The sequence below is a fragment of the Rhinolophus ferrumequinum genome, chromosome 18 (assembly GCF_004115265.2).
Source record: "Rhinolophus ferrumequinum isolate MPI-CBG mRhiFer1 chromosome 18, mRhiFer1_v1.p, whole genome shotgun sequence".
Taxonomy (NCBI): domain Eukaryota; kingdom Metazoa; phylum Chordata; class Mammalia; order Chiroptera; family Rhinolophidae; genus Rhinolophus; species Rhinolophus ferrumequinum.
Window position 1 is genome coordinate 57,028,148 of NC_046301.1, and position 17,674 is coordinate 57,045,821.

General features: G+C 54.0%; 1 protein-coding gene across 1 annotated transcript in view; it reads right to left on the reverse strand.

Annotated features, from left to right (window-relative positions):
* Window positions 1–17,674, reverse strand: part of FBN3 (fibrillin 3) — a 59,575-nt gene that overhangs the window by 29,026 nt on the left and 12,875 nt on the right. Inside the window, exons 18-39 of the mRNA XM_033133378.1 lie at window positions 16,381–16,506; window positions 16,171–16,296; window positions 14,883–15,002; window positions 14,600–14,737; window positions 14,402–14,452; window positions 14,020–14,145; window positions 12,653–12,877; window positions 12,049–12,174; window positions 11,561–11,689; window positions 10,464–10,589; window positions 9,233–9,358; window positions 8,952–9,074; window positions 8,661–8,786; window positions 7,569–7,694; window positions 5,792–5,914; window positions 5,494–5,616; window positions 4,862–4,987; window positions 4,659–4,781; window positions 3,866–3,988; window positions 3,123–3,284; window positions 1,976–2,044; window positions 566–691 (exon numbers count right to left, since the gene is read on the reverse strand). Of these exons, the coding sequence (XP_032989269.1) occupies window positions 566–691; window positions 1,976–2,044; window positions 3,123–3,284; window positions 3,866–3,988; window positions 4,659–4,781; window positions 4,862–4,987; window positions 5,494–5,616; window positions 5,792–5,914; window positions 7,569–7,694; window positions 8,661–8,786; window positions 8,952–9,074; window positions 9,233–9,358; window positions 10,464–10,589; window positions 11,561–11,689; window positions 12,049–12,174; window positions 12,653–12,877; window positions 14,020–14,145; window positions 14,402–14,452; window positions 14,600–14,737; window positions 14,883–15,002; window positions 16,171–16,296; window positions 16,381–16,506 (2,769 nt within the window). The remainder of the gene's footprint in view (window positions 1–565; window positions 692–1,975; window positions 2,045–3,122; window positions 3,285–3,865; window positions 3,989–4,658; window positions 4,782–4,861; window positions 4,988–5,493; window positions 5,617–5,791; window positions 5,915–7,568; window positions 7,695–8,660; window positions 8,787–8,951; window positions 9,075–9,232; window positions 9,359–10,463; window positions 10,590–11,560; window positions 11,690–12,048; window positions 12,175–12,652; window positions 12,878–14,019; window positions 14,146–14,401; window positions 14,453–14,599; window positions 14,738–14,882; window positions 15,003–16,170; window positions 16,297–16,380; window positions 16,507–17,674) is intronic.

Genomic DNA, 17,674 nt, shown 5'->3' on the forward strand with positions numbered 1-17,674 from the left:
TTATTAGCTCTTGCCTCTCAAAAAGTCACTTAACCTCCATAAGCCTCGGTTGTTACATCTGAAAAATGGGATCATAATGGGAATATCTCCCTCATGGGGCTGTTGTCATGAATGAATGACAAATGAGGATGCTCACCACAGTGGTGACACACAGTCACAGATACCAGTGAACTGTTGGTCATTTCTATGATGCTCAAACGAGAAGAAGAAGAAGACAAGTGAAGTAATGCTTGAAGGAAAGGTGGGCCCATTCCTTCTGTGTCTTTCCCTTCCCAGTTTTGGCTCTGGGCCTTGGTCAGCTTTTGCCCAAAGGAGGAAGGGCATGACTGCTGTAGCAAAGCCAGGTCATTTCTGAGTGGGAAGGCTGATGGTCAGATGACTGGGAGAAGGCAGCAAAGCAGAGTGCAGACTAGGGCATGCATTGAAGCTTTCCCCACCCTTCCAATGGGCCTCAGGCAGCAAGGTGGGTGAGCAGGCTCTTAGGGGCATTTCAGACCCCAGTACCTGAGGAGGAGGAGGTGAGGCTGGGAGGGAAGCAGGGTGGGCGGGGAGGGTCCAGGCTTACCCTCGCAGATGCGGGTGTCCTCATGCAGGTGGTAGCCAGCTGGGCACTCGCATTGAAAACTGCCGAAAGTGTTGACACAGTCACCCCCCTGGCACAGCCCTGGCAGTTCCTGGCACTCGTCAATGTCTGTGAGGAAGTGAGAAGGCCATACTTGGAAACTAAACCCAAGCAGAGGACTCAGGGACACCCATGCCCTGCCCTGGGCTCCCTAGGGCCCTGGAGGAGCCAGTCCTGCTTCTTCAGGAATACCTGGAAGCTGTGAGATATTTGGAGGGTTCAGTCCAGGGCCTATCCTGGAGGCCACACCCAGACTCTCTTGTGTCAGTATCACCCTGAATGCATCCCCTTTTCCTTTATCCCATCCATCCATCCATCCATCCATCACATAGTTTCCTCTCAATGGAATTCTCCAATCTCACCATACCTTCTGGATAAAAGGACGTATACATGTACGCATGGATGCATGAATGGATGGGTCGGTAGGAGAATAGATAAGAAAAGTAGTGGATGAGTGAATAAGCAAGAGTGTGAATGGATAAGAAATAGATGAGTGGATGGATGGATGGATGGATGGATGGGAAATGAATGGATGGGAAATGAATGGACGGGTAGCTGGATAGGTAAATAAGTGGATGGATAGATATAAAAAGTAATGGATGAGTGAAGAAACAAGTGGGTCAATAGAGAAGATGGATGAGTAAATGGATGGATTGGTTAGTAGATGAATGAATGGATGGATAGGTAAATGAGTGGGTGGATGGATGGATGGATGGATGGGTAGATGGATGGAGAGATGAATAGATAGATGAATGGATGGATAGGTAAGTGAGTGGATGGATGGACGGATGGATGGATAGATGGATAGATGGATATGAAAAGTAGATGGGTGAATAAGCAAATGAGTCAATGGACGAAAAGATGAATGAGTGGATGGATGGATGGATGGACGAATGGCTGGGTGGGTAGGTAAGTGAGTAGATGGATGAATGGATGGATGGTGGATGAGTGTAGGAATAAATGTATGCATGAATGTATGTATATAGATGGATGGATGGAAAGAAGGAAAGATGACGGATGCATGAGAAATGGATATATGGATGGAGGATGGATGGATAGATGGATAGATAGGTGGATGGGGGATGAATAAAAGGAAGGATAGATGGATGGATGGATGGATGGATGGATGGATGGATGGATGGATGGATGAACCAACAGGTGAAAGAAAAGATGGCTGAAAGAAAAGACAAAAAATTCACCACAAACTAAAAGCACAGTTTGGCCTCACTGCCTAGCCTCTAGGCAGGAGGATCTGGGCCTCCCCAAAACTGCCCAACTCTGCACTTTGGTGAGGCAGTGATGAAACAAAGGTCAATTGGTGGGTGTGTGATGGATGGTCTGCCAGGAACTCACCTTCCAGAATGACAGTGATGGGGTTGGGCCGGAAACCCTCGCCACCTGGGCACAAGGTTCTGTACTCAGCTGCAAGGGAAACAGGCTCTTGTGAAGGGTGTGGGGCAGTGCACTTTGGCAAAGCCCAGGGGAAGCAGGGGAGTGGAGGACCCTAAGAAGGGCTCAGGAGTAGGTCCTGCAGTCCTTTACTACACCGACTACTTCCTTACCTCCTCAACCACTTGGGGCCAGGACACATTGGCCAATCCTGGGGGGTCCAGTATCTGCACTGGTGTATGTGTGTGTATGCGTGTGTAAACATGTGTTTAAATTCAACATATGAACAGATGGATCGTGTGGTAGTAGCTGGGGGTGGGAAGGAGGAATTCCTAATTCCTTCTGGTCCAAAACCAGACCCTAGAGTGATCTCAGGTTTCTCCCATGAAAGGAATACCCTGGCCTCTCTCCATCCCTCCCTCCCTGCATCTCTCTCTCTCTCTCTCTCTCTCTCTCTCTCTCTCTCTCTCTCTCTCTCACACACACACACACACACACACACTCACCCCTGAATAGGTGAACAGGTGCCTTCCTGTTCATACCTGAGGCCTTTGCATGTGTTGTTCCCCTGCATCGCACACCCTTCCCTCTACTCTGCATAGAAAACTCCTACTCATCCTTCAAAACCTCATTCAAGCCTCCTGCCTTGGGAAGCCTTCCTTTACCCCTTCCTCTCCAGGCTTTCTCCTGAGCCATCACTGTGTCTCAAACAATAACTCAACTCTCAGTCCTGGGGCTGTTGTTTTACAGGTGACAGACAGTGTACAGTGTACAGGTGCCCAACAACAAAGGCTTGACCTTTGCTGGGTCCCCAGACCCTAGCAAAGGGCACAGAGGAATCCTTAATATTTGTTTGACTGATTGAGTGAATATAAGTACACAGAGAAGAATTTGCAGGGATGGCAGAAAGACACCTTGGAGAGAGGCCCAGGCAATGAACTTCCAAGAATACACTGTGTGACCCAGAGCAAGCCCCCACCCTCCCTGGTTCCCAGTGTCCCTCCCTTAGCAGAGATGACCCCCTAAGCCCCAGAGAGGCCCAGACTGGGACTAGTAGGTGTCTGCGGCTTAAGCCACAGTGCTCGCCTCTTCCCCAGCCCCCAGGACTCACTGGTATTGGCCATCGGGCACAGCTCGCAAGGGTTGCCCCAGGCCCGGCCCAGAGAGCAACAGCACGATGCTCGGGTGACGCCAACCCCGATCTCAGCACTGCAGGAAATGCCACCGTCCCCTCGGTCGTGCGTGTCCAGGAAACAGTTTCCAACCCGGGTGTCTGAACAGGCAGAAGGGATGGTTAGCAAATGGCAGAGAAGAAATGGTGCGTGTGTGTTTGCACCTCTGTGTGTGTGACTGTGCATGTGTGTGTATGTACCTGTGAGTGTGTAACTGTGAGTGACTGTGTGTGTGTGCAACGGTGTGCTCATGTGTAATTGTGGGTGTGTAACTATATGTCTCTGTGTGTGGCTGTGTAACTGTGTGTTCAACTCTGTGTGTCTCTGTGTTTGGATAACTGTGTAACTGCATGTGTGTGTGACTGTATGTCTCTGTGCGTGTGTGTGGGCTGCTGTGCATGCATGTGCGTGTGTGTGCGTGTACGTGTATGTGATGGGTGTTTCTGAACAAGGAAAATCAAGAAGTGTGTCTGTGTGTGTGTCTGTGTCTGTGTGTGTGTCTACAGCAGAAGGCTGTATCTCAACAGGCGACCGGGACGATCAATCTAGCTGGGAGCCAGCAAAGGTATTGTTTGTCAGGAGCAGGTGGATTTGAACAGGTTGACAGGCCACGGTGACCAGGATATAGTCCCATCCAGCTCACGGACTCCAGAATCCCAGCCAGAGCTGAGTGCATACTCACCCACACAGCCCACCCCACTGGGGTTCAGCTCAAAATCCTGGGGGCAGTTGCAAAGGTAGCTGCCGGGGGTGTTGACGCACAGGCCGTTGATGCAGTTCACCGGGTCTGCACACTCATTGACATCTGCGGGGTGGCAGCACCGTCAGCAGGGGGCCTTCCCTCGCCCCACGTCCCTCCCACCTTCCTCCCGGGAAACGAAATCCCTGGATGTTGGGGACCAGGCTGCAAGCCATGTCCTCCCTGGGAAGAAAGCCAAGGGGACAGCAGCCTCCAGGATCTGCCCCGCCCCATAACCAACATTTAGAACATGCTGTCAAACCAGGCATTGGCAGATGACCACCCGTGGGCCAGATCCAGCCCCCTGCTTGTTTGTGTGAATAAAGTTTTATTGGTACAAGCCCATTCAATTTCATATCACCTGCGTCTGCTTTCGAGCTACAACAGCAGAGTGGAATAGCTGTGACAGAGACTGTATGGCCCAGAATCAAAAATACTTGCTATCTGACCCTTTACTGAAAAATTTCGCCAACTCCCATTTTAAACACACAGGTGGGATACCATTTGGACAACTGTGGTAGAGCTAATATGCCTTCATTCATTAATTTACTGCATTAATTCACGGGATGACAGACGACAATGTGGGTTAATGAGAACGGGGATCAATCAATCAGACAAGGCCCACCCCGGGAGAGCGCATTCGAGAAGCAGCCTGAGGGCAGCGAGAAAGCGAGCTGTGCCCCCTCCCAGCCCCACTCCTGCATCCCCCCGGACTCCCACCCCGCTGACCCCACACCTGTGCAGTTGCCACCACTGCGGTCCAGCTCAAAACCCTCATCACAGATGCAGCGGAACATCCCAGGCAGGTTCTCACAGCTCCCGAACACACAGAGGTTTCCCAGAATGCACTCATCCACATCTGTGGAGATGCCAGGTCAGGCCGCCCTGCCTGCGGGGACCCACCGGCGCTGTCCTCACCCCGGCCACCCCAGGCCTTACCCTGGCAGGTGCGCTGGTCTTCTGCGGGGTTGAAGCCCATCTCGCATTCGCAGCGGTACCCGCCGGGGGCATTAAGGCACTGCCCGTTCTCACAGAGGTCCACATCCTCTGCACATTCGTCCCTGTCTGAGGGGCCCCGAGAGGCAGATGGCTGGGGGCCAGCTGGCCAAGACCCACGCAGGGCAGGCAGATGGTCACTCGAACCCTTCACTGTCACATGAGGTGCTAGTCGCACTGGGAACTCAGACTCCCACTTGGTAAGCAGGTGACCAAGTCGGCACCAGGGAGCCAGCAAGCAGGGGACTGGTCCCTGGGGTCTCCGCCAGGGGCAGGCGGGGGACTTAGACACTCAGGATCCAGGGAGGAGGCTCACTGAGAAGTAAGTAGGTGTTCCTGTTCCCCACATCCACAAGGCGCAATGCATTCAGATTCCACAGGGAAGGCTGCCCCGGTGACCGGGCCTGGCCTGCAGCCCCGCCGGCTATAGGCATGTCCTCCCCAGCACCCATGGAGACAGAACTGGGTCAGTGTGAGTCAGGAAACCAACTGGCCACGATGGCCACTTCAGAGCCCAGTCCCCAAAGCTGTCCCTCTTAGGCCCCTCCTGCTCTCCCACCCCTCGCCAATCTCACCTTCGCAGAAGAAGCCATCCCCAGCAAAGCCTGGGAGGCAGGCACAGTGGTAGGAGCCAGGGGCATTAAGGCAGTTGGCGCTCGGGCTGCACTGGTGCTCTTGGAAGGTGCATTCGTCCAGGTCTGCAGGAGACAGGGCGCAGAGGCCCCACGAGTGTATGCATTGGGGGGACGCGGAGGCAGACCCTTCAATCTTGGCCCTGACAAGCCCCAAGGGCATCCCTGAGCCCCTTCCCCCAGCCCTACCTCCCACCTACCTCAGCCACTCTGCCCCCACCTCCTGTCCCCAGACACTTACCACGGCATTCGAAGCCATCTCCTACCCAGCCTGGCTGGCACCTGCAGCTAAAACTCCCGGGGATGTTGAAGCAGGAGGCATGGCTGTCACAGCTGTGTCCCCCAAGCTCACATTCGTCCACATCTGAGAGAAGAAGGACCCAGTCACAGGATGAGCAGAACCAGGAGAGGGGAGGGGGACCCAGCACCCCCACAAGGCCTGGGCCTTGTAGAAATAGGGCTTTGAGTGCAGAGTAGGGAGACTCAGTATAGCAGTAGGGAAAAGAGGAAGGGCCTCCTGAGGGGAGGCCTGAGCCAGATATGTCGCCACCACTCCGGGCGTTCCCACCTTCACCCAGAGCCCAGGAGGAAAACCCCAGAACCCAACAGGCACGATTCCCAGCAGCCCTCAGAAATGGTCTGAAATGGCAGCATGACTTCAGGCAGATGCTCAGAGTCACTCGCCTACATCTGAAACTAATACAATCGTGTACGTCAACTGTAACTGAAAAATAAATTTTAAAAAAGAGTAACTGTCCTAACGTACATGCACCCTCTTACAGCAGGATATCCTTCTAAACCAGCATTTCCAATCCTCAGCCAATTTTGCCTCACCCTTATAACTGGCAATGTTCATACACCACCTAAGAGAACCACTACTTACTGAACATTTCTCTACATTGTCTCCCATGTTTACTTACGTAAAGGTATTTTACAAGAAAATCTTAGGTCAACACCAACAGTCTCTAAGAAGTCATGGATCTGATGCTCTGTTACGTCATGTTTGATTCTGGTATGTGTTAAAATAATTGCCTAATTGTAACAGGTAGACTTGTGTCCCCCAAAAGATATGTTCAAGTCCTAACTTTCGGAACCGGAGAATGGGACCTTATTTGGAAATAGAGCCTTTGTAGATGTACCCAAGTTAAGATGAGGTCATCCTGGATGATAGCGGGCCCTCATCCAATGACGGGTGTCCTTTAAAAAGAGGAAAATTTGGAGACAGACAGAGGAGAACGCCATGTGCTGATGGATGCAGAGATTGGAGTGATGCATTTATAAGCCAAAGGACACAAAGAAGTCATGGCCACCACCAGAAGCCAGGAGAAAGGCGTGAGACAGATTCTCCCTCTGAGCCCCTAAGAAGGAACAACCCCGCTGACACCTTGATTTCAGTCTTCGGGCCTCCAGAACTGTTGCTCTAGAGCAGGGGTGTCCAAACTTTTTTCAACGTTTTTCACCAAGGCCCATATGTGGTAAAATACACAAACAGCCGGGCCACTCACTCGAGGTGAAGTACGTATTGCCTCACCTGGTTTATTTAAGTAAACTAAATATAGTTTTGGAATTTGCTGCGGGCCAATAAAAAATGGATTGCGGGCCGCAGTTGGCCTGCGGGCCGCAGTTTGGACACCCCTGCTCTAGAAAGAGAATACATTTCGGTAGTTATGAGCCACCAGGACTGTGGAAATTGGTTATGGCAGCCTAGGACGCTAAAACAATGATTGTTGCAATGCTGACATGTTGGTCTCTCTGATCACTGGAAAGCATCAGGCTCGCATGCTCTGGGAAGGCTGCTGTGGACACTCCAGGACCCTCCCACTGAGCTGTTGGCTAAGGAGAATCTCAGGGGCACCCGACTGGGTCCTGTTCCTGCTGGAACACGAGCACAAGCCCCACCTGTGGAGACCTCTAAGAAGGAAGTGTGGCGTGCTCTGCCCTGAGGGATGAGGCAGACGCCATGACCCCTGAGCTGGCCCCTCAGAGACCTTCCCCTGGGCCGCCGACTCCCAGCTCACCGGAGCAGCCCGTAGCCGCCTTCCTGACGACGTAACCCAGCTGGCAGTGGCAGACAAAGGAACCCTTTGTGTTCTCACAGTCCCCGTGGAGGCAGATGTGCGGGTTCAGGTCACACTCGTTCACGTCTGCGGTATGACAGGAGAGGAAGTAGGGGCGGGTGGAGGGGGGTGCACCGGCACTGCTGAGTGCCCTGCCAGGCGCGTCCTCTGTGTCCTCCTTGCCTGTCCCCGGGGGGCAGGGGGGAGGAGCTCCCTCGGGTCCCACCGTCGGGCAGCTGTGAGTGTCACGTCAGTGTTTTACAGCACATATGGGGCATGCATCCCACAAAGGATCTTATGGCCAAATACGTTTAGAGAACACTGAGTTAAACAAAGCTAACCAGATTTGCTCCCGCAGACCTTTTCAGAGGCTTTGGGCCAATGTGGGTCTGCAAGAACGGTATGAAATAAGCAGCATTCCCTACATTTTTTTGGTCCCAAAGCCCTTTTCTTAAGTGTTTCCTAAAGACTCCTGGGATCTGGAACTCTTTAAGCTGGTGCCTGGGCTGGGCACCTCTTCTTGGGAGGGAATTACATTTTGACTTCCTGGAAATTCCCCACTTGGCCCTCAGCTCTGTCCCCATGGGGCACCCAGTACACATTGCTCCCCAGTGACGACCTACAGCCAGGAGAGGATGGTAATCGCAGCACAAACAGCCCAGGTCCCCACGCAGGGCACAGAGAACACAGTTCTGAGTGTCTTCCCCTCTGGCTCACCATCCTTTGCATACGACCCCCTGGTCAGTGGCGATCGTAAATTACAGCCCTGGGAACAGGCCGCGAGACTCTGGTATGCATTGGGTACACAGTGTTCACCAAATGTACTTCTAAGGAGCAAGGTTCGGAGGCCTCTGCTGCTGTAAATACCGTCCCATGGACTTTGGCGCAGACTCAAGGTACTGGTGGCCACAAGCAGACCGCCTAGCACTGCTGCAAAGCCTGCTCTCCCTTGCCTGCGTGTGACCGGGATGGGACCTGGTCTTCCACCTTGTGGAAGGTGAGGGAGTCCTGGTATGTGTGTTCTGACAGCACCTCCCAGTTCCAGCTCCTTACCAACACATGTCCTCATGTCCAGCGTGGCCATGAAGCCGTCATAGCACAAACAATGGTGACCCCCTGGCACATTGGTGCACTGGCCGCCATCACAGATGTCCGGGTTCTCTTCACACTCATTCACGTCTGGGGGAGCAGGATAGGGGCCAAGCTTCAGGCAGGCAGGGATGGAGGGGGGCCCTCCGGGACCCTCCCACAGGATCAGTGGCCTGTTCCATGTCTGGCTGGCTTTGTCTGGGCCGGGCCAGGTTGGCTCCCCTGTGGGAGTGGGAGGGGGCTGTGCCCACCCACCTGCACATGCCCTCCCGTCCGGCATCAGTGAGTAGCCATGTCCACAGCTGCACCGGTAGCTGCCCTCAGTGTTAACGCAGCGCACCTCACACCCACCGTTCCCAGTGAGACATTCGTTGGTGTCTGCAATGGGCAGGGCAGAGGGCGAGGGGTAGGGCTAGGGGACAGGGTCAAGCATGGGGCTGATTTGGGAGCTGGAGCTGAGGTCAGGAGGTTGGTTGAGGTTGGGGTCAGGGGCTGGCGGGGTGACGCCCACGTGCGGCAGGTGGGCGCAGTCTCACCCACGCAGCCCCGGCGGTCAGGTGTGCTCTGGAAGCCGGTGTGGCAGGAGCACTGGAAGGAGCCAATGACGTTGACACACTGGCCATGGGGACACAGGCCGTCACTCAGGGAGCACTCGTCGATGTCTGTGGGGAAGCACATGGCTGACTGGGACGCCGCGTGCACAGATGGGTGAGGGGGCCTGAGCAAAGAGCAACGGGCTGTGCCCCTCGGCCATCTGCACGACCCTGAGACACTCGGACACACATGCATGATGATGTGCTCAGGCTACGGGCACCCACACACCCCTGTAGGTGCGCATCCACACACAAACACACCCAGATACACATTCACATCCAAGACATACAACCATATCCTCGCACATTTACACACTCCCCCTAGGTAGACACACATGCACACCCAGACACACACCCACTTGCATGTTCACATAGGCTCTCACACAAACACACCCACTCACATATAAACACAATCACCCTCAGTAGACACACACTCACACCCATATGCACACTCACGCAGACTCACAAACACACCTCATACCCACTCTTGGCAAACAGACTCGCCCTTGTGTAAATACACACCCAGATATCCACATTCTCATGCACACTAATGTAGGCTCAAAACCCTCGCATGCACTCACATGAAAACACTCACCCTCGACAGACACACGTACACACCCAGATACACATTCACACTGTCTTGCACACTCACAGATAAACACACTCTTACACCCACTCACACGAGAATGTCACCTGTGTAGACACACTTACACACTCAAACACTCACATGCAAACAGTTACTTGTATAGATACATTCACAGATACACACACACATTTGCATGGTCACACACACACAAATACACACTCCCTCTATCTCACACACATGCAGTCACACTTCACAGACATACATTGACTCATACTTGCACACTTGCTTTCCACTTTCACATTCAGACACACACACAAATACACACTTCCACTATCTTATGCGTGCAACCACTAACACAAAGACACGCTGATACACACGTGCACACTCACACAGACTCACTGATACATGTGCACACTCAAAGACACACTGACAGACACGTGCATACACACGCATATAGATGTACTGATACACATGCACACTCACACATAAGTACATATTCAGAGATACACACACACACACACCCATTATCTACCTCCCTCTTACCACTCACACTGGCTCCTCCACTCACACAGCTGGTTGCACGCTCACCCTCACAGGCAGTGCCCTTGGTCGTCAGTGCATGTCCAGGGGGGCACTGACATCTGTAGCTCCCATCCGTGTTGGTGCAGGTGCCTCCCCGACACAGCAGTGGGTCCCGTGCACACTCATCCACGTCTGGGAGTGTGGAAGGACACAGTTGGCGTGAAGATGAGGACAAGAGGGCATGATGTGGCTCTCGAAGCTTACCCCCCTGGCATCCCGGCCCCATCACCCCAGCGGAAGCCAGGAAAGCCTGGCGGTTTGGGGCACTGATGACCCAGGGAAGTGGAGTTGGAGCCGGTAGAAGCAGCACCTCAGATAGGGAGGGAAGCTGGCATTGTCAGGAGAATCAGGACCACGAGGCTGACACTCCTGGAGTCATTGAAGGAGGCTTTGAGAAACCCTCCTGGAGGACACAGCAGGGAGGCAAGGCCCAGCCCAGCCAGGCGTCAGCGCGGGGAGCAGGGATCTAGCCGCCCACCTCACCACCTTCCTCACACTCCAGCCTCACGTGACTCTTCTATCCCTCAGGTCCACCCAGGGCCTCTGCACATGCTGCTCTTTCTCCAGGGTCTTTTTCGGTCCCTCTTCACCCCATTTACTCTCACTCTCTTAGCCACAACCTCAAGCCCCACAAATGGGACACATCCCCCAGTGGCCCTTTCAAGTGCTTCTAACAGTGTCCATTTTGCACTTCTCTGGCAATTCATTTTATTAACACCTGTCTCTGCATTAGATCATAAGCCTGAGAAAATGGCTCTCTGATACCAAATTCTCCATAGTTCCCGAGTAGAAGCACATGAAAAAGTGAAGGAAGGGGACAAGAGTCTCCCCTCTCCCAGGCCCTGTCATCTTCTCTTGCTACACCCGCCTGGGGAGAATTCAGTGGCATCTCAGTCCCCAGGCCTCAATTCCGCACTCCAGACCCGATGTCCTTTGGGGACGATGCCCCATGTTGTCTGTACTCACTGTGTCCCAGCAGGATCACAGCTCTCCCCACACCTGCCCCTCCACCTGCACCCATCACATCACAGCCATGTCCCCACCATCCCTTCGCTCAGCCCCGAGCCCCACAGGGCATTGCCCTGCCCAGGACAGCCACCTACCCATGCAGTTCTTCATCAGCATGAAGCCACTCTCGTAGCCTTGGAAACACTCACACTCGAAGCTGCCCGGGGTATTCACACAGGCACCCTGGCCACAGAGGTCAGGGGAGATGCGGCACTCGTCTATGTCTGAGGAGACAGGCGGTTGCAGGCTGGGCCTCCATGTCTGTAGATACGCAGGACTGCCCAGGAAGCCCAAGCTGCCGAACTGAACTGAGCGGGGGAATGAGGGTGCCATGACTGCACACCAGACGACAGCAGGAATTTCCACCTTGCCTGCAGGCCTCTGGAGGTCACCTTTGCCAGCCCCTTGTTTTATATTCAAGGTCTCTGAGGCCCAGAGAGCGTGATGACCTGTACTGGCCACACAGCAGGCAGGCAGACATGGGAAGAGGCACTTAAACACACAGGCCTTGACTCCACATCCAATTTGTAGTCCCCATCCTTGCAGGCGCTCCCCTCCCAAAGAGGCAGTGGTAGGCACGTACCTGTGCAGTTCCTTTCCTGGGCGTCCAGGGTGAAGCCCCCAGCACAGGCGCAGCGGAAGCTGCCCACGGTGTTGCGGCAGGTGCCATGTGTACAGAGGCCAGGGAAGGCTTTGCACTCGTTTACATCTGGGGTGCGGGAGCATTGGCTGTCATCAAGCTGACGGATGTCCCACCTCCTGAGCCTTCCCACCTCCTGGCCTTCCCACCTCCTGAGCCTTCCCACCACCTGAGCCTTCCCACCTCCTGAGCCTTCCCACCTCCTGAGCCTTCCCACCTCCTGGACTTCCCACCTCCTGAGCCTTCCCACCTCCTGGACTTCCCACCTCCTGAGCCTTCCCACTACCTGAGCCTTCCCACCTCCTGAGCCTTCCCACCTCCTGGACTTCCCACCTCCTGAGCCTTCCCACCTCCTGGACTTCCCACCTCCTGAGCCTTCCCACTACCTGAGCCTTCCCACCTCCTGAGCCTTCCCACCTCCTGGACTTCCCACCTCCTGAGCCTTCCCACCACCTGAGCCTTCCCACCTCCTGAGCCTTCCCACCTCCTGGCCTTTGCCCGTGCTGCGGCCCGTCCCCATCCTCCGACTCCTTGTGCCCAAACGCACCTTTAAAGAAGGGCTGGCCTGACAGGAAGTCCCTGCTGGCAAAGCCCAGCCCCCGGGGACACAGGCTGGCAAATGCCGGGGACTCGGGCTCTGGGCACGCCTCACATGCAGACCCCCATGCGGCCCCCACGGAGCAGCAGCACACATCCATCCGGTATTTGCCAGGCAGGGCAGCCCCACAGTCGTCCTCATCCCAGCGCAGGAAACACAGCTCCAGACGCACATCTGCACGAGGGACAGTCATTGGGTCCCACCCGGCCACACTGTGCCCATCGCCCGAAGGGAGGTACAGCTTCAATCGGCAGCACCCGTCTGAAAATTTCTTCCCCGACCGGAAGAATGAAAGGGGGGTGACCTCCTCACAATGAGATTTGATGTCATTTAATGGTTACATTTTTAATAATAATAATTCACTGCTATGGTGCTTGCTATGTGATGGACACTTTTCTAAATTCATCAATCCATTTAATCCTCAAAAGAACACCAAGATGAAAATATTACCATACCCATTTTACAGGCAAGAGAACTGAGGCACAGAAGGGTTAGGTAGATTGCCCAAGGCCTTACAGTTAGTAAAAGGTAGAGCTGGGTTCAAACTAAGCCATGTGGCTCCAAAGTCTGGGTGTTTAATCTGTAAAACTCCCAGAACAATGTGATAGCAGACAAGCCTTCCTCAACACCAGACACGAGGATCTCAGACAGGGGCCAGCCACTTGTTTCTTTAAATAAAGTTTTATTGGCACACAGTTAACATCTTTTTGTTTCCATACTGTCTGTGACAGCTTTTGCAGAGCTGAGTAGTTGCCACAGAGCCTGCGTGGCCCACAAAGCTGAGTATGTTTACTTTCTGGCCCTTTCCAAAAAAGTTTGCTCATTCCTGGTCTAGGACAAAGTGTTTCTTTTTACAAAAGGAACATGTTTAAATGGGTCACTTTGAGGATGAGCCATGTTATAGAATTTCTAAAAAAAAGTCCAGAAGTGCTGCAACCCACACAGGGATCCTTAAGTTCTCTTGTACCCAGTACCTTGGTCCAGGCCTAACGGTTACACATGACCAGACCTCCCCATTCCGCCTGACCCTGAAGTCAGCGCAGTAACGCAATGGCCTTTTTCTCTTTACTCTGTTACTTTCTTTTCTTGTTCATTTGCAATGAGCTTCATTAAAGGAACAGTGAAGTGAGAAGGTGAATCCCCCCAAAATAGATGTCTTTTGAGACACATCAGCAGGAGGTGGGCAGGTACCTCCCAAGGAGGTACCCAAGGACACCCTAGATCCCTCCTTTCCTAGGAGAGGTCTCCAGTCACTGGAGGTAGACTCCACAGAGGAAGGGCAGGCGACCCTGCACAGGGGCCACACACAGACTCACCCACGCACAGCCGGCCTGTGGCGTCCAGCATCAGGCCCTCAGGACACTCGCAGTGGAAGGAGCCGGCAGTGTTGTGGCAGCGCCCGTTGGGACACAGCCTGGGGAAGACCTCACACTCGTTCACATCTGAGCAATGGGAGCAAGGAGGAGAGGCAAGGGCTGGAGGCTCCCAGGAGCTGCACCGCCAGGGCTCAGGACACCCAAGTTGCCATTCGGGAGGTAGGAGGGGACAGTGCCAGCCTCAGGGCTCAGGAATCACTGCGAAGATCTGGGTACCAAGGGGCGGGACTCTGCCTTGATCTCAAAGACTTTGACCACCATGGCATGCACCTGCCTGTGTGTGACTGGAGGGGTGATTGCAGAGGGCCAGGGAGTCGGTTACCTTCACAGATGAGCCCCTTCCTGCGGGCAAAACCTCGGGTACAGGCAGGGTCTGTGGGTGGGAGAACCGGAGTGGGGCCAAGGTCACGCTCTCCATGCAGACCCCGGTCACCTGTTTCACCCCAGTTCTCTCAACGTGTTGGCTAAGATGCCACACCTGGGATGCCCCCAGCCCACCTGGGAGGCTCCCTGGCATTACCCGTCTCGCAGCGTTCACAGGGGCTCCCCCAGGCAGCCCCCAGGGTGGCGCAGCACTCGGACCGCAGGGTGGCTCCATGTAGGTTTGCCTCACAGCGGCCATCCTGGACCTTCAGCCAGCAGGTGCCCTTGGTGCTCTCTGCAGGGCAGGGGTCACCTGTCTCATCTGCTGGACCCACACCTCCACACGGACCCGCAGAGGCCCAGCTCCCTCCCTCACCCTGACAGAACACAGGGATGGGTGGTGGGGGCCCCTGGAACTCCATGGGACTCAGGCCTCTCACCTAGGCACACGGTGCCTGAGGGCCCCAGCCGGCTGCCAGGGCCACATTCACAGGCGTAGGAGCCAGCCAGGTTCCGGCACGCACCATTCACACACGGGTTGGACAGGCACTCGTTGATGTCTGTGAGGACAGCCCCCCACTGGGTCCTGAGCTGAGGGAGGCAGAGCCCAGGGGCTGCCAGAGTCCAGCAGCATGGGGTGCACCCAGGTCCACGCGTGTGCGTGAACAGACAAGGCATGTGCATATTGGCAGAGTGCACGGGTACAGGCGCGCATGCATGTGTTTGCACTGAATCGTGTCGTGCACCTGTGCAAGCACGCTGGCATGCAGGGTGCTGGGAGCACGCATGTGGGAAAAGTACGGAGACAGACGCAGTGGGGAACAGGGACCCTGGGGGGGGGTCACAGCACAGAGAAAACAACAGTGAGGCGAGGTGGGAATGCGTGTGGTGGGCGCTGTGGGAAGTCCTATGTAAGGGGAGGAGGAAAGGAAACACAGAGCCCGGGGAGAAGTGGGATCAGACGGGGGGCGTGCACGCGCGTGTGTGTGTGTGTGTGTGAGTGAGACAGAGTTCACGTGCCTGTGAGTATTGGGGGGCCTGCAGGACAGTCAAGGTCATCACCGCAAAGTATGTGTGGGCAACAATGGGTATGCGTGCTTGAACGTGTGTGAGTGTGAAGATGTGTGAGCAGGACGAGCACATATTCCTCTGTGTGAGTGTGGGCGACTGTGTGTGTGAATGCATGTGTAACTGTGAGTCTAAATGCATGAAAGTGTGAGTGAATGTAGGTACACACGTGTCTTTGAGTGTGTGTACATGGGTGTGTGTGACTGTGGGGGTGTCTGTGAGTGTGACTATAGGTGTTTTGAGTACCAGTGTGTGTAAATAAGTCTCTGATCATATGCACATGTGTGAATATGAGTATCTGCAGATATGCATAAATACCTGTCTTTGAGGGTGTACTATGTGGCTGTGAAAACAAATGTGTAAAGTGAGAATAAGTGGATGTGGGTATATGTGTTTGAGTGTATGCATCCATGACCGTGTATAACTATGAGACTAAGTGTAAACATATGTCTTTGAGTGTGTATGAATATGGGTATACACATCTTTGGGCGTGTGTGCGTACACACAGCATGCAGTGTAAGTGTCTGAGTGTGTTCATGTGTGTGTACAGAACATGCAGCATACGTCTGAGTGTGTGCGCCAGTGTGTACACACCATACAAAGCAAGTGAGTGTGTCTATGCGTGTACACACCCCATGCAGTGTGCCTTGGACCCTCTACCTTTGCAGGTCTCTGTGTCTTGCCAGAAGCTGAAACCTTGGGGGCAGGAGCAGCTGTAGCTGCCAGGGCTGTTCTGGCACCACCCGTTGTCGCACAGGAGTCTGTTGAGAGCACACTCATCCACGTCTGCAGGGCAGGCAGAGGAAGCCGGGTGAGGCTGTGCAGCCGGGTGGCCCACGCTGCCACGCTCCCGCCCGTTGGCAGGCTCACCAGCGCACTCCCTGCCAGCGGCGTCTGCCTCGTAGCCCAGGTTGCAGATACATCGGTAGCTGCCCCGCAGGTTCTCACACACGCCATTGGCACAGACATCAGGGTCAAGGGCACACTCGTTGATGTCTGCAGCGGGAGGAGGGCGTCAGCAGCTGCCCCAGCTCACCGAGGTCTCCAGAAGCCAGGTCCCCCAGGGCCCAAGCTCCCGCCCAGACCCTGCCTCATTTCCCTGGAAACCAGGGTCTCTCAGCACTGTGGACATTGGGGGAAGACCGTTCTGTGCTGTGGGGAGTCCTGCATTACAGTGGTCCTGGCCTCCACCCACGAGATGCCAGGAGCACCCTCTGCAATATTTCTCCAGAAATTCTCAAATGCCCGCATGGAATAGACTACGCAGGCACAACACCACAGTAAAAATAAAAGCACCATAATCACAAGCGTTATAGGGTGTTTATTAGTTTGTGCCAAGCATATTAACTCATTTCATCCTCACAACACCCCTAAAGTGGTTTCTATTATTATCCCCACTTTACAGACAAGGAAACTGAGGCAGAGAGAAATCACTTGCCCAAGGTTATTCAATCAGTAAATAGTACAGCCAGGATTCAAACCCAGGCATCTGGCACCATAATCTGTGCCTTTAAGTGGAGTGGGGAGCGGGACAAGCGGGGTTGGACATTCGTCCTGCCCCAAGGACCCTGCAGTGGATGGAAAACTTGACCACCTCGCAGACAGAAAACCTATTTCTCAATCTCTCTCTTTCTCTCTCTCTCTCTCTCTCTCTCTGATCAGCAAATGAAAAGACACATATGGGGAATTTCCTTTCAAGTTTCAACTGTACAAATAAGGCATTTTGGGCTGAGAGGAGCTGGCTGCAGATCAGCCAGGGATCCTGTGAGGAGAAGGGAAAGATGTGGAAAGAAGTGCGGCTTCACATACCCACCAACTCTGTTATGGGCTGAGTTGGGTCCCCACAAATTCATAGTTGGAGACCTAACCCCCAGGACTTCAGCATATGATGTTATTTGGAGATAGAGTCTTTACAGAGCTAATTCAGTTAAAATGAGGTGATTATGGTGGACCCCCAAACCATTCTAATATGACTGTATCCTTATAAAAGGGGGAAATTGGACACAGACAGGCACACAGAAAAGCCCCACGTGAAGATGGAGGCAGAGATCGCGGTGATGCTTCTACAAACCAAAGAACACTAAAGACTGCGAGCAAAACCCCAAAAGCTGGGAGAGAAGCAAAGAACAGATTCTCCCTCCCAGCCTCGGAAAGACCAGCCCTG